Here is a 27752-nt window from a genome sequence, read left to right on the forward strand (position 1 = left end):
AGCAATCCAGAAAGTGCTGTTAAGCAACCACTTGGCAGCAGTGTAAAAATTTTATTACCTCTTCACTCTAGTTTGGAGATTCTTTCAGATGCAGACCTTGCTACTATCACCTCAAGGCCAGATTCCTGCAACACTGTCCACATGGAACAACCCCTTTTAAATCAGCATGGAAACTGAAGCTAGTCTGTACTGACTTTCTATGGGTGGTGGAATTTTAAAGTTTGCTTCTGACATATAAATGCACCCTCTTGGGCTAGGTGCTGCATCCAGCTCAATAAATGATGGCTTGGGACTGATTTACCTGAGATGTTTTTCTTCCTTTGCCATACTGCTGCCCCCACCACAGTCACTGAAGGTGCTTGAGCTAGAGCCCACCACACTTCCTATGTACCCAGTCCAAAATAATCTAAACTGGTTGGGCTTCAGGGCATGCTGCAAGATGTGTCTTAGGGATGTAAATACTGTTTAAAAAGTTAACCGCTTAAACGATTAAAAATATCACCTGGGGGTGGCGGCCCATCCCAGGATTAACCTTTTACATCCCTAGTCTGCCCATTTACCTAGTCTTGGGGGATCATAAATGCACATATTTGGAAGAATGGGGAATCTTTTTTTGTTCTAGTCTGGGGAGAGACTTTGTCAAGAGTTACAAATCAGATTAAGGCCTGTGCCTGTAGAGTCCAGGGTAGGCACTGCTTTGTGCTCTGCATTTACTTAAGTCAAAGATACGGTATAAATATTGAAAGGGAAGTTGTAATTGTAGGTGTTAGTAAAACTAATAAAAATACTTAAACTTTTCAGAAAAAATTTAGTAGCTGTTTTGGGGAATAGATGTATGAATGAATGCTGTATGAGGCTAACAAAGTACATTGGGCATAATTGCTTATTTTTCCAGCAAATTGAACAGATTCCTGCCTCTCACTGTTTCATTTAAATGTATGTAGACATTAAAAAAGCATCTATCCAGTGCCCTGAGTGTCTTTGCCATATATGGGGAAAAATAAAAAATGAATGCAGCTGCCTCTTTGAACATTAAAAGAGAAGAGGAGGAAAGCCACTCCAGTTGCAGACTTCCCACCCTCACTGCATGCATTCCAGCCCAATGCCTGAAAAATGTTCTACAGAAACTTTCTTATTGGATTACTGATGGCAGCTACCTGACTTATTACTGATATGCTCTGTCTATGTCTAATACTTTCTAATAGTAATAATTTTCACTCTTACTCTGCAGACATCTATCTTCATTGCCAGTAATCTCTTTATTAGCTTCCCTGTTATGCCTTAGCTTTCAGGGATGTGGTAGTCTGTGTTTGTACAGCACTTCTCTTAAATGGGGAAGGTCCTGTTTTTTAAGGAAATATAACTGTGCCAACAAAAGCCCTGGTGTAGATGCAGTTATACCAGCAAAAAGCCTTATAGCTCATTCATTCAGGACACTGGCTTAAGCTATACAAGCCAAAGAAATTGTGTCCATTAAAGAGGTATTGCAGGTATAGCTACATCAGCAACCCCCTTTAAATGTAGGCAAGGCCTAAATATCTGTGAAGATTAGAGAGAGACGGACAGGATTCACTCTGACTGGATGTGGGAGAGGAGAGACTTAATATTAGAACACCTAGGGAAGATTTTAAATGCCCAAAAACAACTTCTTAAATGAGACAGAAGAAAAGACAGGGCATTTCTTGAGTAGTCAAATACATTCCTCCTTGTGCAAATCACAGTTGATTAATCTTCCCATTCTTTCTTATGTGCATGTATAAAAGGAAAACACCAAAGGAGGATCTGATAGATTTTTTTTTGGTACAGCTAGAGAATTTAAAAATTGAATCTGATCCTAACCGATAGTTCCTGACAAATGTGCATGACCTCTTTAGATTCGTGACCAATATTTGTGTGCCATTGTGGGGGTGTATGTGTGGTTTGTTTTGTTTTTTAAACGGTGTGACCCTATCCTTGATGTGCTTTATGCAATGGCAGTGGGACTCTCATAGTCTATGTGCCCAATAGGAAAGTGTGAGTCGTCATTGTCTGAGTTACCTGTCCCCCTTTCATGGAAGGAAAACATGCCTTTTTCATGTTCCATTAGTTTTTTCTCTTTGAATACTATTCCTTCTTTCCTTTGGAAAAGAAAGCTTCAATTACTGATATGCCAGGAACCTTTCACCTCAATTACATGTAATGTAGAATGCACTCCTATATCTAGTGTACAGACTCATTTTCTTGGAATGTATTTGGCCATACATTTAGATTAATTCAAATAAAACATGGCTTTTCACTCTGATTTTTTCTCAATTTGAGTCTTTAGTGAACTTCAGCACTGGGGAAGGGAGGAAGAAAGGAAATATTTAACTGCAGTGATAAGGTGTTTGGCTCAATGTGGCTTAGAGTGGAAGACTTTGTATTCTGCAAGCTACTATTAGAAAAACTTATTACTACTGCTCTAAAAGATATTTAAGTTCATATACAGCAAAAATGTTCCTAGAACCAGGTGTGGGTCCTTTAAAACATCTTGAAATTACAAATGACAAACCCAAAAGGGGGAGCTTTATGGCCTTTGAATAAATGATTGAGACACTGAAAATTCAGATTTATAATTTGACTTCAGTGCTTATACACTGCTATTGTGTGAAGGATATTAGATAAGTGTGTCTACATCTTGGGAAAGGAAAGTATCTGGAATTTAGTCTGATCTCACACTTGGCAATAAAAACTAACTTGGCTCTTACCACTAATCTAAAAGAATAAATGTTACCCCTTCGAAGATTTAAGAGGAAATACTGTGCAATTATTTGAATGTAGAGTGAGGTTAAGAAAATGAAACTTGTCACTCCAGCCTGTTGCCACATAACAATCCAAAACCTATGTAACCACTGCATCCTGCTATTTAAAGCTTATCTGCTTTCTTAAACATTAGGAATCAATACAATATGACGGATGATGTCCAGGTCTATTGTCAGTATCACAGGTCAGGGAAATTGCACCTGTATTTCTCCCTCATGGTCCTACAGAGGCACCCACATCTAGGCTTCTGGATCTCCAGCAGTCACCTGTTTTGGTGGGGAGAAGCAGCTCTCCCCTTTCTGATGGGAGTATTTTAAGGCTGCACAACTCCACTGTGAATTCCCCAGCAAAGTTGGACTGCCTAAAGCAGGCCTGCTTTGCTTCTCTCCTAAGAGGATATAAACAACTTAACTGTAGCAGTTACACTATCACAGCTTTAAGCAAGCACATTTCTTCTTAAGGTAAAGGCATTATAGCAAAAACATAGGGTTTTTTTTTGTTTTTGTTTTAAATTACACACGTGCTAAGAAGTTTACTAGAGCTCACCCCAACTCCAGCAAGGGCTCTGGCAGGTGAACAGTCCTTCACACCTCACGAAGGGGTTTTCTGTGGATACAAGTTCATGACTGTCTTGGCTCAGAACAAGCACATCTATGAATTAGAGACTCACTCCAGTCCATTTTGCATCTTTGCTCTGCAGAGACTGTGAATAGGTAATTGTCCAGATAAAGGCTGGTTTCAGAGGTGGGTAATTAGTGTTCTCAACTTTCCTGGAAACTCACTCACCTGCCTGACCCATTGTTTTTAAGTCTTTTGAAGCTCATTATGTTTCCCGGTGTTGACATTAGTGCTCTCTTCCCCTTAGAAGTTAAATACATCCCCATCATCATACATACATACTTGCATTTTTAATACAATGAGCTCATGAGATACTTACAGTTAATTCAGTAAGGTTTGTTCAAGATATTGCAGGAAATTGCGATATCTGTCAGTGAGCATTGAAAACAATTATCTGCTCTTATGTCAAGTAATATCTTAGCTTGTAATTTTAGAAAGCAGAATTATGAATGGTTGCATAACATCAGTCTTTATGCAACTGTTCTAAAGGTAGCCAAATTTTTATTAACTGCATGCGTGGGAAGTAATGTTGCCTAGCTGAGGTGTAGCTTCATGTTAAGCAAAGATCATGCTCCTATGCCTCTTCAGGGGAAAGTATGTAGATACTGAGTATCAGAAATGTCTTTCAATATTGATTAGGTTTTCCTTGCAGGAATTGAAAGATGTGGGTCATCGTGATCAGATGGCTGCAGCTAGAGGAATTCTGCAGAAGAACATTCCTATACTTTACACTGCTTCTCAGGCCTGTCTGCAGCACCCAGATGTAGCAGCTTACAAAGCCAACAGGGACTTGATTTACAAACAACTGCAGCAGGCGGTCACAGGCATCTCAAATGCAGCCCAAGCCACAGCATCTGATGATGCTGCCCAACAGCAAGGAGGAGGGGGAGAGCTGGCTTATGCACTTAACAACTTTGATGTAAGTATTGAACCTCTTTGACAAAAGTATAGCTTAAATCTGCTTGTAAATCTTTTAAAGACGAGAAAAGCTCATGTGAGTAACTTTGACAACCATGAAATTGTATTTTGAGGGAGGATAATCTGTTATCAATATATAGAGACTACTGTACTTCAGTACAAAGTGATCTTTCAGCTAGTATTAAAGGCTCCCTATTTTTGTGATCATCAAACCTTTACATTGATGATAAAATTAGAGTTTATGATGACTGTAAATACACACAAGAGCCATGCTGATTTTGACTGGAGACTTGTGAATTGCCAAATTAAGAGCAAACTAGCCTTTTATAAACAAAATAAAGAGACTTAATCACTATCTTCTGGTCATGATTTTGAGATTAGTATAGCTTTAATTATTTAATACACTATAGCGTGACAGTAAATATTCTCTACTATCTAATACATTCGTGTAGTGTAGTAATAAGTAATGTGCTCTTAATAGCATGGGCTCTCACAACAATGCCACTAGCTCTTTGCTGAAAAATGTTGTATTGTGACCTTTGAGAATTATTCAGTTTGGAGATTATTCAGAGAGGAGGGGTGTATGCCATAAGTGCTCTGAGACTAGTAGAAAACTACTGTTCCAAAAGTCCAAGTGCCTGTTGAATATGACTCATGATGTGGTATCTGGGTGCATTGGGATGGAACTTTACTGGAAACTCATTCAGAATGTTCAGTATGAAGGATCTTTACTGGCACTTGTTTGTCTGTATTACTAGATGGAGGTCACCTCAATCACATACTTTATTGCATGCTTATTAGAGAGATTATTTGGGATACTAGATTAGCTTCAAAATTATTACTGATGGCAGCCTTGGTCTTGGTTTCTGTAGCTACAATGACCTTTGAATAATAAAGAAGTTTTTAGTAATATACTTCATAAAAACCTCCTTTGTGAAACATTTAATACAGATGTTTTTGTTAAGTCTCTCACACTTCCCACTATTCAGCTAGCCTGCCTCACAGTGGCAACTGTTACTCCCCCTTTTTTCCCTACCTCTTTTTCTTTACCCACTCTCCTCTATGAACACTTGTTCTCTTACCCTTCCAAAAAAAGGAAAACAAAATAATCTATAAAAATATGCAATAGACATGTGGCAGCCACCTTGCTCACTTTGCTTGTATATTAAATCTCTTTTCCCCCATACACTTAATCTCTAGGCTTTGCCTAAACTAGGGAATTTTTACAGAAAACTCCACCTGTAATTGGGTCAGCTGAATCGATGTTTGCAACATTCAGAAGTCCTAATATAGACTTCAGGCTCTAGCAGCTGCTTTTGGCACCATATTGATTTATAGTTGCTCTGAGTAAGTTTAATTGACATAGTGCCTGAAAATGGCTTGCCAGAGTCCGCCATCTACACTAAGGTTCCCAGTGTTGCTAATGTTTGTGCATTTGAACCAGGGTTAGCAATGGTTAAAGAGGCTTCAGAGAAATTTCCAGACAAGTGTTTTAGGTTGTATCCTCTTCTGGACTCTGCTTGTCTTCCATTCTACATTTAACCTAATGGAATCCTTAATCTTGACTGGCACTACTGGGTGCTAACATGAGATTGGCGATTTTATGATTAAGCTTTATTATATAAAAGCATTCCATATTAAAGAGTAGGTTTGGGGAGATGGTAATGGTAGAACTGCACTGTAGTTCAGCCTTTGGCTTTGCTGGTTTAGCTCAAATCGCTAAATGTGGTGTTTCTAGTAGGACCAAGTACCGAACTTTTTGTTCTGCTAATTTAAATAGAAGTGGCTCAAGTGTTGCATGGGTGGGCTTTATGGCCCTCAGACTTCAGCAAGTGAGTCTTCTCTTACAGTGTAGTCAGTGGCTTATTAGGCCAGGGTGAATAGCTATAATGCCTTTACATGCCTTCACTTCCCACTAGAAGAAGGGGGAGAAAGAGAATAGGCGTTCATTGAATCAGACCTTCATCTCTGCATGTAATTCCCGCTAACAGCCAAGTAGTAAAAAGAAAAGGAGTACTTGTGGCACCTTAGAGACTAACCAATTTATCTGAGCATAAGCTTTCGTGAGCTACAGCTCACTTCATCGGATGCATTCAATGAAGTGAGCTGTAGCTCATGAAAGCTTATGCTCAAATAAACTGGTTAGTCTCTAAGGTGCCACAAGTACTCCTTTTCTTTTTGCAAATACAGACAAACACGGCTGTTACTCTGAAACCAGCCAAGTAGCAGTGAGTTCTTGTTGTATAGACTGTGCTTCTGCCTCACTGTGGTGTTAGAACCATAATATAACTTTAAATAAGTACCAAAAGATACAAGTCTGGTTAACTATATCTTGGCTCCAGTGTAGGGTGGATAAAAATCAATGACTTTAAAAAAACAGACCAAAACATTTTTTTTAATTTAAATCGGATTTTGAGGGAAAAACCTATCATATGAGGCAATATATTCATGTAATGTTTAAGAAAAGCTTTGTAAATGAATTCCAATAGTTAATGGATTAGGGACCCAATGTTATAGAGTTCCAGGGACTTCTGTATAGATTATTTAGGTTAATCTTTCTATCTGCCCAATGGGACTCATTGCTCAGTCTAGAAGATACCATCAGAGATGCTTTGTTTTGTAGGTCTCGAACTGTGGATGTGTGTCTCCAGAGATAGCATGCTTGTTAACAGCAAAAAGTTTGTAAATAAATAAATAATTATATAGAGGTGAGAAATAACAGACCTCAACCCTAGTGTCCCTCTGCAAAATTGTGTACACAGTCAATCCCTTACCTCCTAAGTTCAAAGTTACAAAAAAGTTCAATGAATACAAGATTGTTGGGGGCGGAATAGATCTGGACAAGGAGAAGAAGTCTGGAGATAAATGTGAGAAGGAACAGGTAGTAGAAACAAAAGTGAAACTGTTAGAGCAGCATATTCCAGAAGTCTTGAGGTCTTTCTGAGTATAGCCTTCATTGATTTGAGATCTACCATACCATTCTCTCACTATAGAAGGGAAAACCTTTAATGTCAGCAGGGCGTAAAAGATACCCAGTTTTGGGTCTCATTTATCTCTGAGTTGTGAAGAATATGTATTAAGGTTATAACAACCAACAAGAATGCCCTTTTATGTAGAAATCCATGATTAAATTGAGTCTTTCTGAATAGTGATTTAAATTATGATTTAAATCGATTTGATTTAAATCAAATCCACCCTGCTCCAGTGCCATACTGGATCAGTAGCATGTCAATAGCTTGTATTGATGGTTCAGATTTGCAGTACTACACTCTAAATGTGTAGGAAGAACACTGTAATGTGCTCTAAAGAGACCATACGTGCTTCAGAATTCATGTTTTTTCCACGGTATGCATCCGATGAAGTGAGCTGTAGCTCACGAAAGCTCATGCTCAAATAAATTGGTTAGTCTCTAAGGTGCCACAAGTACTCCTTTTTCTTTTTGAGAATTCCTATAGTAGCCGTGGTGTCTAGGAAGAGGAAAAAGTGGCTGCGAAAGGAAGTGAGTGTTCCTGGAACTTAGTCCATGTTATGAACTGACTGTCTGAATGTCAATTCAGAAGTTTCAGCATTCTTTCTAAAGCACCAAAAATGGCGGCCCCCCCCCCCCCCAATTTCCATAAAAGTTTCTGCAGTTTATTTGAAAAAGTCACATACTTTCAGACTGAAATCAATTTCTGTGATGGCATTATGACCCTTCTTCCCCCCCCACCCCAAAAAAGGGATTGAAAATAGATCAGCTGGTGGAGCCTTAACTCTCTCAGTATGAGCTGTGTTGCAGTAAGACTCAATTAATATAAACGAGTGATTTTGCTTGAAGATATTGACTTCTGTGATGTTTAAATCTTACTGTAAATATTTCACATCAAAACCTTTGCTTCTGAAAACAACTTACATTGTAGCCTGTTCAATTTATCCAGTCGCTTTCCTTCCCTCCCCCTCTGTGTAATCATGCAGAGTATCCCCATAGTTAATCTACACTAGATAAACTTCCAAAATCATCTTGTTTATGATGGGGGTAATTGCATTTGACAGCTGAAATAACTAAGACTTGTACAGATTGAAAGTTACCTAGAGTTCAGTAGCATGAACCTGATTTATCAAGGCATTTTTTAATTTGTAATTCCTGTAACATGCTTTCTTGTGGCCAAATTTTGTTTAGCATTGTATGTTGACATCTAGTCATTTCTTGCAGTAATGTAATCCATTGGGGAAGCCTCTAAAAATTTACTAGACTACCTAGGAAAGTTTGTTCTCATCTATCACAAGCACACTTTTTTTTGGTTGTCTTTCAGGATGGAGAATGGATTTGCTGTAACTATTCCAAGACTGACTCATTTTTGATGAAAAATGGTAACAAGTGATGTCAGTTACTCATTACTGTAAACTTTCCTTTACTAGAAACAAATTATTGTGGATCCTTTGAGCTTCAGTGAGGAACGTTTTAGGCCTTCCCTGGAAGAGCGCCTGGAGAGCATCATTAGTGGAGCTGCCCTAATGGCTGATTCATCCTGCACACGTGATGACCGACGGGAACGCATAGTTGCAGAGTGTAATGCAGTGCGACAGGCCTTGCAGGATCTACTTTCAGAGTACATGGGGAATGTAAGTATTCTAGATATCCTAATTTTAAGGTGGTTGTTTTAACTTTTATATAGGAGGACTTTAAAACTAGCAATGAAACTGTATTCCTTGATCTTAAAAAGCATCTTATTTGCATAAAGGGAATAATAATACTGAAAATGAAAACAGTGGGCCTCTTTTTTTCTTTCCTTACTCTTCCAAGAAACTGCTTATAGCCATAAAATCCTAATTCCAGAAATTGTCTCTAATGTTTGAATGCATTCTTAACAAGTTATTGGTTTAAATTTTGTAACATAAAGAAGAATTAGAATGTAATACATAATCAGCAGAACTTTCAATAATTTGGGGATGATGGCAGGAAGGTGTTTTTCAATATCTTTTCAATTAACTTTGTATCTCTCAGTGTATAATTTATTTTTTAATCAAATGTCTGCATTTCAGGATTGATTGTGAGTTACTTTCACTCAATTTGATCAACCATGATGCTTTAATTTTAAATTCACACAGTGAGAATTGCAGTACTTTTCTGGCCCCCAAAAAATCCATTGTTAGCATTGGATTCTGAGCAGTTTGCCCTCAAGGAGTTGAAGTTTAAAGTATCTATTTGTTTTTTCTCTGTAAAGAACCTGGATACACTTATTTCAGTTATGTCACTCTGAAGATTAGATCAGCCTACATATTTTTGGGCCCATGGCTCTTTTTTTCTACTGTCTAACTTTTCTCTACTTCTACCAGACTAGGTAGGAATAGAGGGTAGCCTTTTGCCATGTTGAAAGTTGAATAATGGAATGTCTCCATGTTCTGTAATATTAAGCCCTGGACCTATTAACAAAATGTTCAGGAGAACGTACTGGACTTGAGATGGCAACTTGCAGATGGCAGAATTTATTTAAATAAATGAAAACAAGTGAACTTCTTGAGGGACTGTTAAGTACCCTAGAAAACTAGATAAATGGGCTTATAGGGTGGCTGATGAAGTTAATGATTTGACAACAAAGAAAAGAGAGTGTGCATTTCTGAGTGAAAAATTAACTAACCAGAGGCACTGTATTGGGGTGGGGAGTGGTTTTTTTATTTCTGACCAACCCATCTAAAGGCTGAAGTAGAAGGAATCCATATATGACAAAAGTGATTAATGGCATGGAAACACCTCCACGTGTTTGTGGAAAAACAAAGAAGGATTAGGACTGTTTAGTTTAGAGAAGATTTTCAAAATAAGTAATGGTAATGGGGAAGGTAAATAGAAATGCTGTCTTACAATATAGAACAAGGACAGTCAAACAACTGAAAGGCAAAAAACTTCTAACCGTTAAAAGAGAATACTTTTTACAATGTACATTTAAAATGTGAAACTCATTGCCACTACACATTAAATGCTTGACAGAATTCAAAAATTAAGTATTTATATGGAAAATGAGAACATCCCCGATTACAGTAGCTCTGACTTTTTTTTTTAAAAGAGGGATATAAACTCTTGTATTGCAGATCAGAAGCAAACCACAAACTTCTGGCACTTAGGGAAAAAAATTCACCCTGTGGGCAAGATAATTATATTATAGGGTGTTTTACACCTTCATGTGAATCATCTAGGGTGGCAGCTAGATTTGAGAATACATGCCTACCAGTTGAAAACTAAAACTGTAGCAAGAAGTAAATGTCCTGATTTTTTTGATGGGGGAAGGATGAGGATGTTGAAATTTGGTCAGTTGCCAGTACAAGACTTCAAGGTTGTGGATTTATTTCTGCCAGGATGGGTATCTTCTTTGTTTAGCTGTGTACTGTTAACCCGTGAGGTATGTTAGTTAAAAGTACATCTTCTGAGCTGGGAAGAATGTATTCTTATTTATCTTTATTTTTAACACATTGTGAAATTAGTGATGCGTAATGAATTTTTTTTTAAATCCCTGCCCTACTGTGATTATAGGCAGCCTATTTTGGAAAAATGAGATTAGAAGCTCAGTGAAATCAAGTGGAAAAAGCAATTGATAAGTCATGGTGAAAATTTGGGACACCGTTTAAAAATATATATCTCAGCTAGAAAAATCTCAAAAAATGTTTGTCAAAAAAGGAATCACATAGACAGTTTTTAATGGTGAAAAGGGAACAAAGCGCTGCTACAGAATGTAACTTTCTTCAGTTGATGTAGACTTGTTTTTCCACAGTCTCTCCTATTAAAAAAAGGAAATTAAGGTTGCAGAAGACCATGATCAAGCATTGTCTTTCCTTGAATTGCACAATACTAATTGTGCATCATAAATCTGATTTGAGTGATAGAGGCAGAGGTATTGAAAAGTGCCAAGTTTTGAAATGGAAGACTGAGGTAGGATCATACTGAAAATGTGGGTTTGGGGATAGAAATGTCCTTAGGTAGACACACTTCCAGTGTTAGCCCTGGTCTACACTAGGACTTTAGGTTGAATTTAGCAGCGTTAAATCGATGTAAACCTGCACCCGTCCACACGATGAAGCCCTTTATTTCGACTCAAAGGGCTCTTAAAATCTATTTCCGTACTCCACCCCTGACAAGTGGATTAGCACTTAAATCGGCCTTGCCGGGTCGAATTTGGGGTACTGTGGACACAATTCGATGGTATTGGCCTCCGGGGGCTATCCCAGAGTGCTCCATTGTGACTGCTCTGGACAGCACTCTCAACTCAGATGCACTGGCCAGGTAGACGGGAAAAGAACTGCGAACTTTTGAATCTCATTTCCTGTTTGGGCAGCATGGCAAGCTGCAGGTGACCATGCAGAGCTCATCAGCACAGGTGACCATGATGGAGTCCCAGAATCACAAAAGAGCTCCAGCATGGACCGAACGGGAGGTACGGGATCTGATCGCTGTATGGGGAGAGGAATCCGTGCTATCAGAACTCCGTTCCAGTTTTCAAAATGCCAAAACCTTTGTCAAAATCTCCCAGGGCATGAAGGACAGAGGCCATAACAGGGATCCAAAGCACTGCCACGTGAAACTTAAGGAGCTGAGGCAAGCCTACCAGAAAACCAGAGGGGTGAACGGCCGCTCCGGGTCAGAGCCCCAAACATGCCGCTTCTATGATGAGCTGTATGCCATTTTAGGGGGTTCATCCACCACTACCCCAGCTGTGTTGTTTGACTCCTTCAATGGAGATGGAGGCAACACGGAAGCAGGTTTTGGGGACGAAGAAGATAGCTCACAGCAAGCAAGTGGAGAAACCGGTTTTCCCGACAGCCAGGAACTGTTTCTCACCCTGTACCTGGAGCCAGTACCCCCCGAACCCACCCAAGGCTGCCTCCTGGACCTGGCAGGCAGAGAAGGGACCTCCGGTGAGTGTACCTTTTAAAATACTATACATGGTTTAAAAGCAAGCATGTGAAAGGATTGATTTGCCCTGGCGTTCGCGGCTCTCCTGGATGTACTCCCACAGCCTTTGCAAAAGGTTTCTGGGGAGGGCAGCCTTATTTCGTCCTTCATGGTAGGACACTTTACCACTCCAGACCAGTAACACGTACTCGGGAATCATTGTAGAACAAAGCATTGCAGTGTATGTTTGCTGGCGTTCAAACAACATCCGTTCTCTATCTCTCTGTGTTATCCTCAGGAGAGTGAGATATCATTGATGGTCTCCTGGTTGAAATAGGGTGCTTTTCTTCAGGGGACATTCAGAGGTGCCTGTTCCTCCTGAGCTGTTTGCCTGTGGCTGAACAGAAATGTTCCCCGCTGTTAGCCACGGGGAGGGGGCATGGTTGAGAGGGTAGCCACACAGTGGGGGGAGGCAAAATGCGACCTTGTAACAAAAGCACATGTGCTATGTATGTAATGTTAACAGCAAGGTTTACCCTGAAAGAGTGTAGCGACTGTTTTATAAAATCTGTCTTTTTAAATAGGGCTGTTCTTTTTTTTTTTTTTTTTCCTCCACCAGCTGCATGTGTTTCAGTGATCACAGGATCTTCTCCTTCCCAGGGGCTAGTGAAGATTAGAAAGAAAAAAAAAAACACGCACTTATGATGAAATGTTCTCTGAGCTCATGCTGTCCTCCCACACTGACAGAGCACAGACGAATGCGTAGAGGCAAATAATGTCAGAGTGCAGAAAAGCACAAAATGACCGGGAGGAGCAAGTGGCGGGCTGAAGAGAGCAAGTGGCGGGCTGAAGAGAGCAAGTGGCGGGCTGAAGAGAGCAAGTGGCGGGCTGAAGAGAGCAAGTGGCGGGCTGAAGAGAGCAAGTGGCGGGCTGAAGAGAGCAAGTGGCGGGCTGAAGAGAGCAAGTGGCGGGCTGAAGAGAGCAAGTGGCGGGCTGAAGAGAGCAAGTGGCGGGCTGAAGAGAGCAAGTGGCGGGCTGAAGAGAGCAAGTGGCGGGCTGAAGAGAGCAAGTGGCGGGCTGAAGAGAGCAAGTGGCGGGCTGAAGAGAGCAAGTGGCGGGCTGAAGAGAGCAAGTGGCGGGCTGAAGAGAGCAAGTGGCGGGCTGAAGAGAGCAAGTGGCGGGCTGAAGACAGGGCTGAAGCTCAAATGTGGCGACAGCGTGATGAGGAGGCCGGATTCAATGCTGAGGCTGCTGGAGGACCAAACCAGTATGCTCCAGTGTGTGGTTGAGCTGCAGGAAAGGCAGCCCGAGCACAGACTGCAACTACAGCCCCTGTGTAACCAACCGCCCTCCTCCCCAAGTTCCATAGCCTCCACACCCAGACGCCCAAGAACGCGGTGGGGGGGCCACCGGCCAACCAGCCACTCCACCACAGGATTGCCCAAAAAAAAGAAGGCTGGCATTCAATAAATTTTAAAGTTGTAAACTTTTAAAGTGCTGTGCTTAAAGTGCTGTGTGGCATTTTCCTTCCCTCCTCCACCACCCCTCCTGGGCTACTTTGGTAGTCGTCCCACTATTTGTGTGATGAATGAATAAAGAATGCATGAATGTGAAGCAGCAATGACTTTATTGCCTCTGCAAGCAATGATTAAAGGGAGGAGGGGAGGGTGGTTAGCTTGCAGGGAAGTAGAGTGAACCAAGGGGCGGGGGGTTTCATCAAGGAGAAACAAAGAGAACTTTCACATCATAGCCTGGCCAGTCATGAAACTGGTTTTCAAAGCTTCTCTGATGCGTACCGCGCCCTCCTGTGCTCTTCTAACCGCCCTGGTGTCCGGCTGCGCGTAACGAGCAGCCAGGCGATTTGCCTCAACCTCCCACCCCGCCATAAACGTCTCTCCCTTACTCTCACAGATATTGTGGAGCACACAGCAAGCAGTAATAACAGTGGGAATATTGGTTTCGCTGAGGTCTAAGCGAGTCAGTAAACTGCGCCAGCGCGCCTTTAAACGTCCAAATGCACATTCTACCACCATTCTGCATTTGCTCAGCCTGTAGTTGAACAGCTCCTGACTACTGTCCAGGCTGCCTGTGTACAGCTTCATGAGCCATGGCATTAAGGCGTAGGCTGGGTCCCCAAGGATACATATAGGCATTTCAACATCCCCAACAGTTATTTTCTGGTCTGGGAATAAAGTCCCTTCCTGCAGCTTTTGAAACAGACCAGAGTTCCTGAAGATGCAAGCGTCATGTACCTTTCCCGGCCATCCCACGTTGATGTTGGTGAAACGTCCCTTGTGATCCACCAGAGCTTGCAGCACTATCGAAAAGTACCCTTTGCGGTTTATGTACTCGGCGGCTTGGTGCTCCGGTGCCAAGATAGGGATATGGGTTCCGTCTATAGCCCCACCACAGTTAGGGAATCCCATTGCAGCAAAGCCATCCACTATGACCTGCACATTTCCCAGGGTCACTACCCTTGATATCAGCAGATCTTTGATTGCGTGGGCTACTTGCATCACAGCAGCCCCCACAGTAGATTTGCCCACTCCAAATTGATTCCCAACTGACCGGTAGCTGTCTGGCGTTGCAAGCTTCCACAGGGCTATCGCCACTCGCTTCTCAACTGTGAGGGATGCTCTCATCTTGGTATTCATGCGCCTCAGGGCAGGGGAAAGCAAGTCACAAAGTTCCATGAAAGTGCCCTTACGCATGCGAAAGTTTCACAGCCACTGGGAATCGTCCCAGACCCGCAACACTGTGCGGTCCCACCAGTCTGTGCTTGTTTCCCGAGCCCAGAATCGGCGTTCCACCGCATGAACCTGCCCCATTAGCACCATGATGCATGCATTGGCAGGGCCCATGCTTTGAGAGAAATCTGTGTCCATGTCCTGATCACTCACGGGACCGCGCTGACGTTGCCTCCTCGCCCGGTATCGCTCTGCCAGGTTCTGGTGCTGCATATACTGCTGGATAAAGCATGTGGTGTTTAATGTGCTCCTAATTGCCAAAGTGAGCTGAGCGGCCTCCATGATTGCTTTGGTATGGCATCCGCACAGAAAAAAGGCGCAGAGCGATTGTCTGCCGTTGCTCTGACGGAGGGAGGGGCGACTGACAACATGGCTTACAGGATTGGCTTCAGGGAGCTAAAATCAACAAAGGGGGTGGCTTTACATCAAGGAGTATTTCAGGCAGGACTTCACGGAGGGTTCCAATAAGAAATGGTGCACCTAAGTTATTGTTCGTATTGGAACAAGGAGGTTAGTCTGGCCTCTGATTGATACATGGCTAGATTTACCTTGCTGCACCTTCTCTGTGAGTGACTGCAGTGTGACCTAGAGGCATGAGTCCCCTAGACAGGGGAGGGGGGGAAGCAAATGAGTACAAAACAAATCTGGTCTATTTCTTGTTGTGATCCACTCCATCTATCTTTTACATCTTTGGCTGGCAGCAGACGGTGCAGAAGGACTGCATGCCATCCTCATCTCATGGCTGCTCGGCAGAAAATGGTGCAATACGACTGCTAGCAATCCGTATCGTCTGCCTGCTCACCATAAGACGGTTCAATAGGACTGACTGCAGGACTAAAGAGAGTGACCTGGTCAAGTCGCTCCAAATTTAGTCTCTGCGCCCATGTCTGCCCAGGCGCTCCTGGCCGATGTGGCCAGGAGCACCTCGGACATGACTATGACGGCTACCGGTCGTATTGCACCGTCTGCTGCCAGAAGGCAATGGGTTGCTGCTACTGTGTAGCAATGCAGTACCGCGTCTGCCAGCACCCAGGAGACATACGGTGGCGGTTACCTGAGCGGGCTCCATGCTTGCCATGGTATGGCGTCTGCACAGGTAACTCAGGAAAAAAGGCGCGAAACGATTGTCTGCCCTTGCTTTCATGGAAGGAGGAAGGGAACAGGGGCTTGATGATATGTACCCAGAACCACCTGCGACAATGTTTTAGCCCCATCAGGCATTGGGATCTCAACCCAGAATTCCAATGGGCAACGGAGAGTGCGGGAATTGTGGGATAGCTACCCACAGTGCAATACTCCGGAAGTCAACACTTGCCTCGGTACTGTGGAAGCACTCCGCCGAGTTAATGCACTTAGAGCATTTTCTGTGGGGACACACACACTCAAATATATAAAATCGATTTCTAAGAAAACAACTTCTATAAATTCGACCTAATTCCGTAGGGTAGACATACCCTTAGAGACTATTTCTAAAGACTTCTATAGCTTCTGGGATGCCTTTCAGATGCTGTAGGCATACTAGAGCTGCTCCTAAATAGTGAAAAGAAAAGGAGTACTTGTGGTACCTTAGAGGCTAACCAATTTATTTGAGCATGAGCTTTCGTGAGCTACAGCTCACTTCATCGGATGCATACCATGGAAACTGCAGCAGACTTTATATACACACAGAGAATATGAAACAATACCTCCTCCCACCCCACTGTCCTGCTGGTAATAGCTTATCTAAAGTGATCATCAAGTTGGGCCATTTCCAGCACAAATCCAGGTTTTCTCACCCTCCACCCCCCCACACCAATTCACTCTCCTGCTGGTGATAGCCCATCCAAAGTGACAACTCTCTACACAATGTGCATGATAATCAAGTTGGGCCATTTCCTGCACAAATCCAGGTTCTCTCACCCCCCTCCCAAAAACCACACACACAAACTCACTCTCCTGCTGGTAATAGCTCATCCAAACTGACCACTCTCCAAGTTTAAATCCAAGTTAAACCAGAACATCTGGGGGGGGGGGAGGGTAGGAAAAAACAAGGGGAAATAGGCTACCTTGCATAATGACTTAGCCACTCCCAGTCTCTATTTAAGCCTAAATTAATAGTATCCAATTTGCAAATGAATTCCAATTCAGCAGTTTCTCGCTGGAGTCTGGATTTGAAGTTTTTTTGTTTTAAGATAGCGACCTTCATGTCTGTGATTGCGTGACCAGAGAGATTGAAGTGTTCTCCGACTGGTTTATGAATGTTATAATTCTTGACATCTGATTTGTGTCCATTTATTCTTTTACGTAGAGACTGTCCAGTTTGACCAATGTAAATGGCAGAGGGGCATTGCTGGCACATGATGGCATATATCAGATTGGTGGATGTGCAGGTGAACGACCCTCTGATAGTGTGGCTAATGTTATTAGGCCCTGTGATGGTGTCCCCTGAATAGATATGTGGGCACAGTTGGCAACTGGCTTTGTTGCAAGGATAAGTTCCTGGGTTAGTGGTTCTGTTGTGGGGTATGTGGTTGTTGGTGAGTATTTGCTTCAGGTTGCGGGGCTGTCTGTAGGCAAGGACTGGCCTGTCTCCCAAGATTTGTGAGAGTGTTGGGTCATAGAATATCATAGAATATCAGGGTTGGAAGGGACCCCTGAAGGTCATCTAGTCCAACCCCCTGCTCGAAGGAGGACCAATTCCCAGTTAAATCATCCCAGCCAGGGCTTTGTGAAGCCCTTAAAAACCTCTCAGGAAGGAGATTCTACCACCTCCCTAAGGTAACGCATTCCAGTGTTTCACCACCCTCTTAGTGAAAAAGTTTTTCCTAATATCCAATCTAAACCTCCCCCACTGCAACTTGAGACCATTACTCCTCGTTCTGTCATCTGCTACCATTGAGAACAGTCTAGAGCCATCCTCTTTGGAACCCCCTTTCAGGTAGTTGAAAGCAGCTATCAAATCCCCCCTCATTCTTCTCTTCTGCAGGCTAAACAATCCCAGCTCCCTCAGCCTCTCCTCATAACTCATGTGTTCCAGACCCCTAATCATTTTTGTTGCCCTTCGCTGGACTCTCTCCAATTTATCCACATCCTTCTTGTAGTGTGGGGCCCAAAACTGGACACAGTACTCCAGATGAGGCCTCACCAATGTCGAATAGAGGGGAACGATCACGTCCCTCGATCTGCTCGCTACGCCCCTACTTATACATCCCAAAATGCCATTGGCCTTCTTGGCAACAAGGGCACACTGCTGACTCATATCCAGCTTCTTGTCCACTCTCACCCCTAGGTCCTTTTCCGCAGAACTGCTGCCTAGCCATTCGGTCCCTAGTCTGTAGCGGTGCATTGGATTCTTCCATCCTAAGAGCAGGACCCTGCACTTATCCTTATTGAACCCCATCAGATTTCTTTTGGCCCAATCCTCCAATTTGTCTAGGTCCTTCTGTATCCTATCCCACTCCTCCCAGTTTAGTATCATCCGCAAATTTGCTGAGAGTGCAATCCACACCATCCTCCAGATTATTTATGAAGATATTGAACAAAACCGGCCCCAGGACCGACCCTTGGGGCACTCCACTTGATACCGGCTGCCAACTAGACATGGAGCCATTGATCACTACCCGTTGAGCCCGACAATCTAGCCAGCTTTCTACCCACCTTATAGTGCATTCATCCAGCCCATACTTCCTTAACTTGCTGACAAGAATACCGTGGGAGACCGTGTCAAAAGCTTTGCTAAAGTCAAGAAACAATACATCCACTGCTTTCCTTTAGGATAGGTTGTAGATCCTTAATAATGCGTTGGAGGGGTTTTAGTTGGGGGCTGAAGGTGACGGCTAGTGGCATTCTGTTATTTTCTTTGTTAGGCCTATCCTGTAGTAGGTAACTTCTTGGAACTCTTCTGGCTCTATCAATCTGTTTCTTTACTTCCGCAGGTGGGTATTGTAGTTGTAAGAAAGCTTGACAGAGATCTTGTAGGTGTTTGTCTCTGTCTGAGGGGTTGGAGCAAATGCGGTTGTATCGCAGAGCTTGGCTGTAGACAATGGATCGTGTGGTGTGGTCAGGGTGAAAGCTGGAGGCATGCAGGTAGGAATAGCGGTCAGTAGGTTTCCGGTATAGGGTGGTGTTTATGTGACCATTGTTTATTAGCACTGTAGTGTCCAGGAAGTGGATCTCTTGTGTGGACTGGACCAGGCTGAGGTTGATGGTGGAATGGAAATTGTTGAAATCATGGTGGAATTCCTCAAGGGCTTCTTTTCCATGGGTCCAGATGATGATGATGTCATCAATATAGCGCAAGTAGAGTAGGGGCTTTAGGGGACGAGAGCTGAGGAAGCGTTGTTCTAAATCAGCCATAAAAATGTTGGCATACTGTGGGGCCATGCGGGTACCCATAGCAGTGCCGCTGATCTGAAGGTATACATTGTCCCCAAATGTGAAATAGTTATGGGTAAGGACAAAGTCACAAAGTTCAGCCACCAGGTTAGCCGTGACATTATTGGGGATAGTGTTCTTGACGGCTTGTAGTCCATCTTTGTGTGGAATGTTGGTGTAGAGGGCTTCTACATCCATACTGGCCAGGATGGTGTTATCAGGAAGATCACCGATGGATTGAAGTTTCCTCAGGAAGTCAGTGGTGTCTCGAAGGTAGCTGGGAGTGCTGGTAGCGTAGGGCCTGAGGGAGTCTACATAGCCAGAAAGAAAAGGAGTACTTTTGGCACCTTAGAGACTAACCAATTTATTTGAGCATGAGCTTTCGTGAGCTACAGCTCACTTCATCGGATGCATACCGTGGAAACTGCAGCAGACTTTATATACACACAGAGAATATGAAACAATACCTCCTCCCACCCCACTGTCCTGCTGGTAATAGCTTATCTAAAGTGATCATCATGCACATTGTGTAGAGAGTTGTCACTTTGGATGGGCTATCACCAGCAGGAGAGTGAATTGGTGTGGGGGGGTGGAGGGTGAGAAAACCTGGATTTGTGCTGGAAATGGCCCAACTTGATGATCACTTTAGATAAGCTATTACCAGCAGGACAGTGGGGTGGGAGGAGGTATTGTTTCATATTCTCTGTGTGTATATAAAGTCTGCTGCAGTTTCCATGGTATGCATCCGATGAAGTGAGCTGTAGCTCACGAAAGCTCATGCTCAAATAAATTGGTTAGTCTCTAAGGTGCCACAAGTACTCCTTTTCTTTTTGCGAATACAGACTAACAGGGCTGTTACTCTGAATCCTAAATAGTGTGTACTCTGACTTAAATTTTTGTGTTTTGAGGACAATGGATAAGATGATTAATTCTCTGATCGCTTGGGTTCCGTCCTTAAGTGCTCTGTAAAAGGTTATGGGCATCAAGTTCTTATTGTGGTGTGGCATGACATTTTCCATTTGATTCCATGTGCTAGAAGTGCAGTTTTAAGCAGCAAGAGGTATATTCACCAGACTTGTCTGAGGCTTCTCCAGTGTCCTTAGCACCTGCTGGCATCATCATTAAGGTTCCCAACTTGACCCTAAAGCAGGGGTGGGCACACTACTGCCTGCAGGCTGGATTTGGCCCACCAGCCATTTTAATCTGGCCCTCGAACTCCTGCTGGGGAACGGGTTCTGGGGCTTTCCCCCTCCAGCACCCCAGCTTGGGAGCAGAGTCAGGGGCCACTTCACATGGCTCGCAGAAGCAGCAGCATGGCCCTCCTCCGGCTCCTATGCATAGGGGCAGCCAGGGTCTCTCCTCTGCACGCTGCCCCCGCCCCAAGCACCGCCCTGCAGCTTCCATTGGCCGGCAACCGCAGCCAATGGGAGCTGAAGGGGCGGTGCCTGCAGACAGGGCAGTGTGCAGAGCTGCCTGGCAGCGCCTCTGCATAGGAGCCAGAGAAGGGACATGCCGCTGCTTCCGGGAACTGCTTGCGGTAAGCATCGCCCGGAGCCTGCGCCCCTGAACCTCTCACCATGCCCCAACCACCTGCCCCAGCCCTGATCCCCCCTCTCATCCTCCAGAGCACTCTCCTGCACCCCAAATCCCTCATCTGCAGCCCCACCTCAGAGCCTGCAGCCTCAGCCAGAGCCTGCACCCCTTCCCGCACCCCAACCCTGTGCCCCAGCCATGATTCCCCCTCCTGCCCTCTGAACCCCTCGGTCCCAGCCCGGAGCACCCTCTTACACCCCAAACTCCTCAGCCCCAGCCCAGAGGCTGTACCACCAGCCAGAGCCCTCACTCTCTGCCCCCACTCCCCCGTCCCAGCCCAGAGCCCCCTCCCACACCCTGAACTCCTCATTTCTGGCCCCACCCAAAAGTCCACACCCCTAACCCCAATTTTGTGAGCTTTCATGGCCCACCATACAATTTCTATTCCCAGATGTGGCCCTGAGGCCAAAAAGTTTGCCCACCCCTGTCCTAAAGGCATGAAATGTGACTGTTGCACTAAACCGAGGAGGGAATCTTGCCCCCCTGTGGCTGGTTTCAGAACTGTGGCCTCTTCATTTAGTTCCATGCATATTTCCTCGTCTTTTTATCCCTGAGAGCACCTGTCCTTTACCAGCAGTGACTGACATGTTTTCTAAGCCATCAACATCTTCCTCCATAAGCTTGGTTTCTCCACTTCACTGCAATCCAGTAGCTTCTGCATTATAACCTCAATGCCAGCTCTGGTGGAGGATAATTGCTCATTAGTTTACATAACAAATTTACAGACACAAGTGCCTGATGTAAAATAATCCATCAGGCTGCTTGTTTCACACTTGCAGTTTAGAATTTGTTCTTTGGTGGAGAAGTCTGCGGAGACTGTCCAGGGATAATGTGGACTTTAAGGAAGTACACAAAAGACATAGAGGATTGGAATTTTTCTTTGATATACATGCTGTTTGCTCAGAGATTCTCTGAGGCTAAGGCCTTTTGTTTTTGAGGCACTTTCTTCCAAGTCTTAACCTTTTTTTCTTAAGAGGGATTGCAACACATGCTGTCGTTAGTCCAATTTGCAGGATTCAGCAAATAACTAGAGCCCTGCAAATCTGCGGATATCTGCTTTATATCCACGGAGCATGTTTGCGAATCGTGGATCGGATGAGGGTACAAATTTAATATCCGCGCGGGGCTCTTCAAGTAACTCTTCTTTTTAAACTTCAAGGCTAGGGTTTGTGATACTGATGTCTTTCTTTATGGGAGTGCTCTCTCACCTTGTATAGTGAAATAGTTTTCCCCTTTGAAACTTTCCTTTTACTTAACTAAAAGTTTTTAGTAATAGTGCTGAGCGGAAGAGCAAGAAGAGTGGGCTAAAAACCCTGCTATTGCAGTAGGAGGACCAAAAGCTTTGGTTCAGCCTGACTGACTGGGGAGGAGCATAAACAGTCCAGCCAGGTTGTTTTTGGATGCGAGAAACTGAAGTTGAGTTCTCAAAAAACATTGACAACTACAACTCCATCTGTAACATAAAACTGTCTCAAGATTTAAATAAGTTTCTTAACAGTTAACTGTGGTAGATCATTCAAATACTCCAAGTATTTGAGTCCTGGAAGGATTTTATTAAATGAAAACAAAAATGCTAAAGTGTTTGTATGTAGTTTGGCTGTCCAGCAGCCACTTACAGTTGTATCAGTGTGCTATATATTCTTTCCTCTACCTCCTAAGAATCCACTTGAATGATGCTCAAGTGAACGTCAAGTTTAATTTTATCATATTAAGCAAGATGCAGAACACACATTTAAGTAATTGTGTTTTACAATATGCCAAAAAAAGCACTTATTCATGATTGCCAAAATTAATACATAAATGTCTAGAGACAAAAATAAGTTGAGGCCCTTCAGTATGTCCTAACCAGACACTGTTTAGGATGGAGCCACCCTGAACCAACTGATAGTGACATCACTTCCCTTGATTGAACTCCAGTAACAAACTGTGGGGGGAAAACACCCACAATACCAGAGACAGATATAATTCTTGCCAATCTCTTCCTAACACTTCAGTATTACCTGAATTTTATCCAGATTGATCTTCAGACAGGTAGTTCTCATCCATATCTTGGTGTGTCTTGCCTTTGGCCAGGCATACACCAGCATTAGTTGGAATAGGTAAAATGGGCATAGGAACCTGGATATTGTTATTCCAAAAGTACCCTTGCTCTTGCCTCCTCACTGACCCTCCTAATGGATCGAAAAGGGCAAGATGGGATTTTGTGCTGCTATTCCACGCCACCGCATAGGCCTTGCCTAAATGCAGAAACTGCACTCAGTTTAAGGGGAGGGAAGGGGGCTGTATCAGTTTAAGTAACTCAGTACTGCTTTGTGTGTGGACATTCTTTCTGTAGACTTAAACCTGGCTGACATCCATTTAGTTTGTTCTGTTATTCAGAATAAATGCTGGGGATTGTGATTGGAGGTTACCATATATATATATATATATGGTGTGTGTGTGTGTGTGTGTGTGTGTGTAAATTTACATTTACACACACACACACACACCAAAAAATACACTAGACAAGTTCATGGAGGACAGGTCCCATCATTGGCTATTAGCCAAGATCGTCAGGGTTGTGACACCATGTTTGCGGCAATCCTAAACCTCTGACCGCAAGAAACTGAGAGGGGAAGATGGGTGGATCGCTTCAACTGCCCTGTAGTGGCACTAGCCACTGTCGGACAGGATACAGGCCTAGTAGACCATTGTTCTGATTGTATGACATTTCTTATGTTGGAAAATAGGCCACGGGACATTAGATGAAAACCTTATGTTAAACACCGAGGTTTTCACTCAATATGATCAGTCTTCTCTCTTCTGACTACACTGAGCTTGTAATAAACAACGATACAGTGATTTTTGCCTTTCTGTGTTGTTTAGTTACTTTGTTACTGAGCTTGAAAATTAGGGTAGTATGTAAAGCTTTAAAACATACATTAAGGCTTTGAAAATACATTAAGCATTAACACTTGAGTACTCTGAGGGGTGGGGAGGATTTGGGTATCTCTTTTTTTCAGGGACTCTTATCCCGAGGAGGTGCTGGGGGGATGATTTAATAGGAGTTATCAGTTCAGTAACAGGCACGGCATATGTCCCATGGAACATGTATATTTTTTTGATACTGGTGCAAGCCACCCAATTAAATTTTTGACACAAAACAGTTTGCTGCCTCTTAAACTTAGAGATAATGAACATATAGGAAGCTATTTACCATAATCACTGATCAGGCCTCTTTCCTGTTGGTTGAGGAAAGGCTGTTGAATCTGTTGCAGCTAGACACTCAGTACAATAGTGCCCGTCGTGTGAGGGAATCTGAAAACTTGAGGATGGATTCAGCCAGAGTATGTGCCATTCTATCCTTGAGCAGTGTGAGAGAGATGGTAGTGTTGGATGTCTTCACAAGAGTTGGGAAGCTTGTCTCTTTAACATATGGAGCCCTGAGGAAATTGACAAGCTAGAACGTACACAAATGTATTGGATCTTTGTGCAGTCTGTTTGCGTGTTAAAGCTTTTCAAATCTCCACTTTCCCACTTGTCCTCTCCCCCCCACAAGTGGTTCAGGTGCTGATAAATAGCACTGCTGTGTGATATAGAACATTCACTGACTGTGTGTAGCGCTGTCCAGCCTGACTATTTAGATTATTTGTGACATGTGGAGACTGTAAATGATTACAGTTTATTGCAGCCAAATCTTTGACCATGCAGGTGGATCAATACCTGAAAGTCTTGGAACACATTCCATCAGATCAAAAGCAGTTTCTTCAGTGTATATCAGAAATGACTGTATTGCAGAGAAATAAGGCTGCATCCTGGCAGTCAGTGCAGGCATATGGAAGGCAAGTCAAAATTAATGCTCCATATTTTAAGCCCAATTCAAGAATGCACTTCAGCAATCAACCTTGATCTTGGATCCCCTTCCTTTGGAAATTATTACAGTGTATTCTTGAAAGAATGGGAATCGAGGCTGATGGTACGTGAATGAGAGAGAGGTTATTTAATAGTAGCTGTTGTTCTTAGCCTTATCTGTTAGTATAGAACCACGCTGATTACATTGAAATAACTGGGGTCTCTGGGTTACTGCTCACCATCACCTCACTTGGAACGGTTGTACAGTGAAGGTATGTCTGTGGCCACAAAGATCATGGCATTAAGGAGATCAAACTTAAGTGCTAAGAGTTGCCTACATGTCCAGGAGAGGAAATCTGCTGCCAAAGTGCTCAATCCCTCTTCTCCCCCCCCCCCACCCCCCTTTCCCCTGTTCAGCTGTGAGCAAGAGGTTTTATTAGCTGAAGTCTTTGAATTTTTCCAAAAAGACTGTAGTATAGTAGTTTTGAGGCTTTTCTCGAAATATAAAATGCAAACACCAGTGGTGGCCAACCTGAGCCTGAGAAGGAGCCAGAATTTACCAGTGTATTGCCAAAGACCCACAGTAATACATCAGCACCCCGTCAGCTCCCCCCGCTCCAGCCCCCAGTGCCTCTCACCCGCCCGCATTCCCGCCAGCAGCCCCGCCAGTCAGCGCCTGGTGCAATCAGCTGTTTCGCATGTGCAGGAAGCTCGGGGTGGGGACGGGGACAAGGGGGGGAAGCAGTGAGTGCATGGCAGGCTTGGGGGAAGGGGTGGAGTGATGGCAGAGTAGGGGGTTGAGCAGTGAGCACCCCCTGGTACATTGGAAAGTTAATGTCTGTAGCTCCAGCCCCAGAGTCAGCGCGTATGCAAGGAGCTGCATATTATCCTCGAAAGAGCCGCATGCAGCTCCGGAGAAACAGGTTGGCCACCCCTGCAAACACAATTGGCATGGCTCATAACTTCATACTAGCTGACAAATGCCACAGCTTCCTGAGTAATTAACTTGCTTTTTGTCACAGCTGTAAATTGCTTTTACAAAAAAAAATTACAATGCTAAATTTGGATTCTTCTTCAAAATTCTTTATTCTGTGAATTAATCTTTTGGAAAAATCTTAAATTCATGCAAAATGCTAAATCCTCAGTCCTCTTAAATATACTGTAAAATAGAATTGCACTTATTAATGAAGCCGTAAACAGTGCTACTTGAGTGGTCTTTCAAAGGCAAAATGATGGTGCATGGATGGAATAAAACATAATTTTCACAGTGACTACTGATCCGTAGATACAGGATTTTAGCCTCCAGCATGATCATGCTCTCATCCTGGAAAAGTATTACACACACAACTTGACGTTTTAATTTCCCTCTTGGATGGAAAAACAAAAATCTGACATGTACATTAAACCTAAGCCATAACTCCCCTTCTTTCTTTTACCCCCTCAAAGATAGACTATGGATTTCATGTGTCTTCCTGCAAACTGCTGACTAGAAGATTGGGGTGGGTGGGTGGGTGGAGAAGAGTTCAGGCACTCTTTGCATTTCTTTATAGTTGTGAGGGCATTTAGTGCTAGTAGGCAAGTGATACTCCTGTTGCAGCTGGGCATGAGGGGGAAATAAAGCATAGAGTTTTAACTTGGACAAGATCACACAGTCAGTGAAAGTCTGGAGTAGAACTCTGATCCAGAAATCCTGATTCAAAGTGCCATGCTCTGACGGTTAGACATGTTCTTATTCTACTTTTTTAGACTGAATGTTCATATGTAGCTTGTTTCCATGATGCTGATATGCCATGAATATTCTGGGTTCACTTCGAAGTGTGGTATTGTGTCCCAGGCCTCCAAGCCTACTCTGATCCTATCTCCTCGCCTAACTCTCACAATGCAGGGAATAATAAGCATTTCTTGTTACTTCCAGTAATGACCGGATTGAACAAAGAAACAAGCTATTTAAGGGGGGAATACTGACGGGGGAGCATGGGGAGAATCTTGGACACATTCCTCCCATGGCCTGAAGGAAGGGTGGAGCATCTTTGGGAGAGTAACCAAATGGAACAAAGACTCCTGACCCCACTCTGTTCTTCGCAGGGTGGGAAATAATAATCTCTTAGTAACCACCTCCAGAAGGGTTTGGATCAGGGCAGAATTCCTTGCCTGTTGGCGATAAAGGGGTGCAATGTGTTAGTGTGCACATGCTTCCTTGTATACTTGGAACCATAGTCCATGGTAGGGTGGCCTCTTGTTCTTCAGCTTTAACTGTGGTTATATCTGTTTATGAATACTAAAAGCATTAGTCATCCTGTTTAAACAAGTAGTGACTGGAAGGAATATGGAAGGGAGGACTTAGAGTAAGGGTATGTCTACACTACGAAATTAGGTCGAATTTATAGAAGTCGTTTTTTAGAAATCGGTTTTATATATTCGAGTGTGTGTGTCCCCACAGAAAATACTCTAAGTGCATTAAGTGCATTAACTCGGCGGAGCTCTTCCACAGTACCGAGGCAAGCGTCGACTTCCGGAGCGTTGCACTGTGGGTAGCTATCCCACAGTTCCCGCAGTCTCCGCTGCCCATTGGAATTCTGGGTTGAGATCCCAATGCCTGATGGGGCTAAAACATTGTCGCGGGTGGTTCTGGGTACATATCGTCAGGCCCCCGTTCCCTCCCTCCCCCCCCGTGAAAGCAAGGGCAGACAATCATTTCGCGCCTTTTTTCCTGAGTTACCTGTGCAGACGCCATACCACGGCAAGCATGGAGCCCGCTCAGCTCACTTTGGCAATTAGGAGCACATTAACCACCACACGCATTATCCAGCAGTATATGCAGCACCAGAACATGGCAACGCGATACCGGGCGAGGAGGCGACGTCAGCGCGGTCCCGTGAGTGATCAGGACATGGACACAGATTTCTCTGAAAGAATGGGCCCTGATAATGCATGCATCATGGTGCTAATGGGGCAGGTTCATGCTGTGGAACGCCGATTCTGGGCTCGGGAAACAAGCACAGACTGGTGGGACCGCATAGTGTTGCAGGTCTGGGACGATTCCCAGTGGC

General features: G+C 43.7%; 2 protein-coding genes across 2 annotated transcripts in view; both read left to right on the plus strand.

The window, feature by feature from the left end:
- The window catches only part of CTNNA1 (catenin alpha 1), a 204159-nt gene that overhangs the window by 57188 nt on the left and 119219 nt on the right, over positions 1–27752 (plus strand). The window contains exons 6-7 of the mRNA XM_048859987.2: positions 4052–4318; positions 8716–8919. Of these exons, the coding sequence (XP_048715944.1) occupies positions 4052–4318; positions 8716–8919 (471 nt within the window). The remainder of the gene's footprint in view (positions 1–4051; positions 4319–8715; positions 8920–27752) is intronic.
- On the plus strand, positions 11626–13080 carry LOC125640887 (zinc finger and SCAN domain-containing protein 32-like). The gene is made up of 2 exons (XM_048859990.2): positions 11626–12201; positions 12798–13080. Exons 1-2 carry the CDS (start codon positions 11643–11645, stop codon positions 12881–12883), a joined length of 645 nt encoding a protein of 214 aa, XP_048715947.2. The 5' UTR covers positions 11626–11642; the 3' UTR covers positions 12884–13080.

Source organism: Caretta caretta, chromosome 8, assembly GCF_965140235.1.
Source record: "Caretta caretta isolate rCarCar2 chromosome 8, rCarCar1.hap1, whole genome shotgun sequence".
NCBI lineage: Eukaryota > Metazoa > Chordata > Testudines > Cheloniidae > Caretta > Caretta caretta.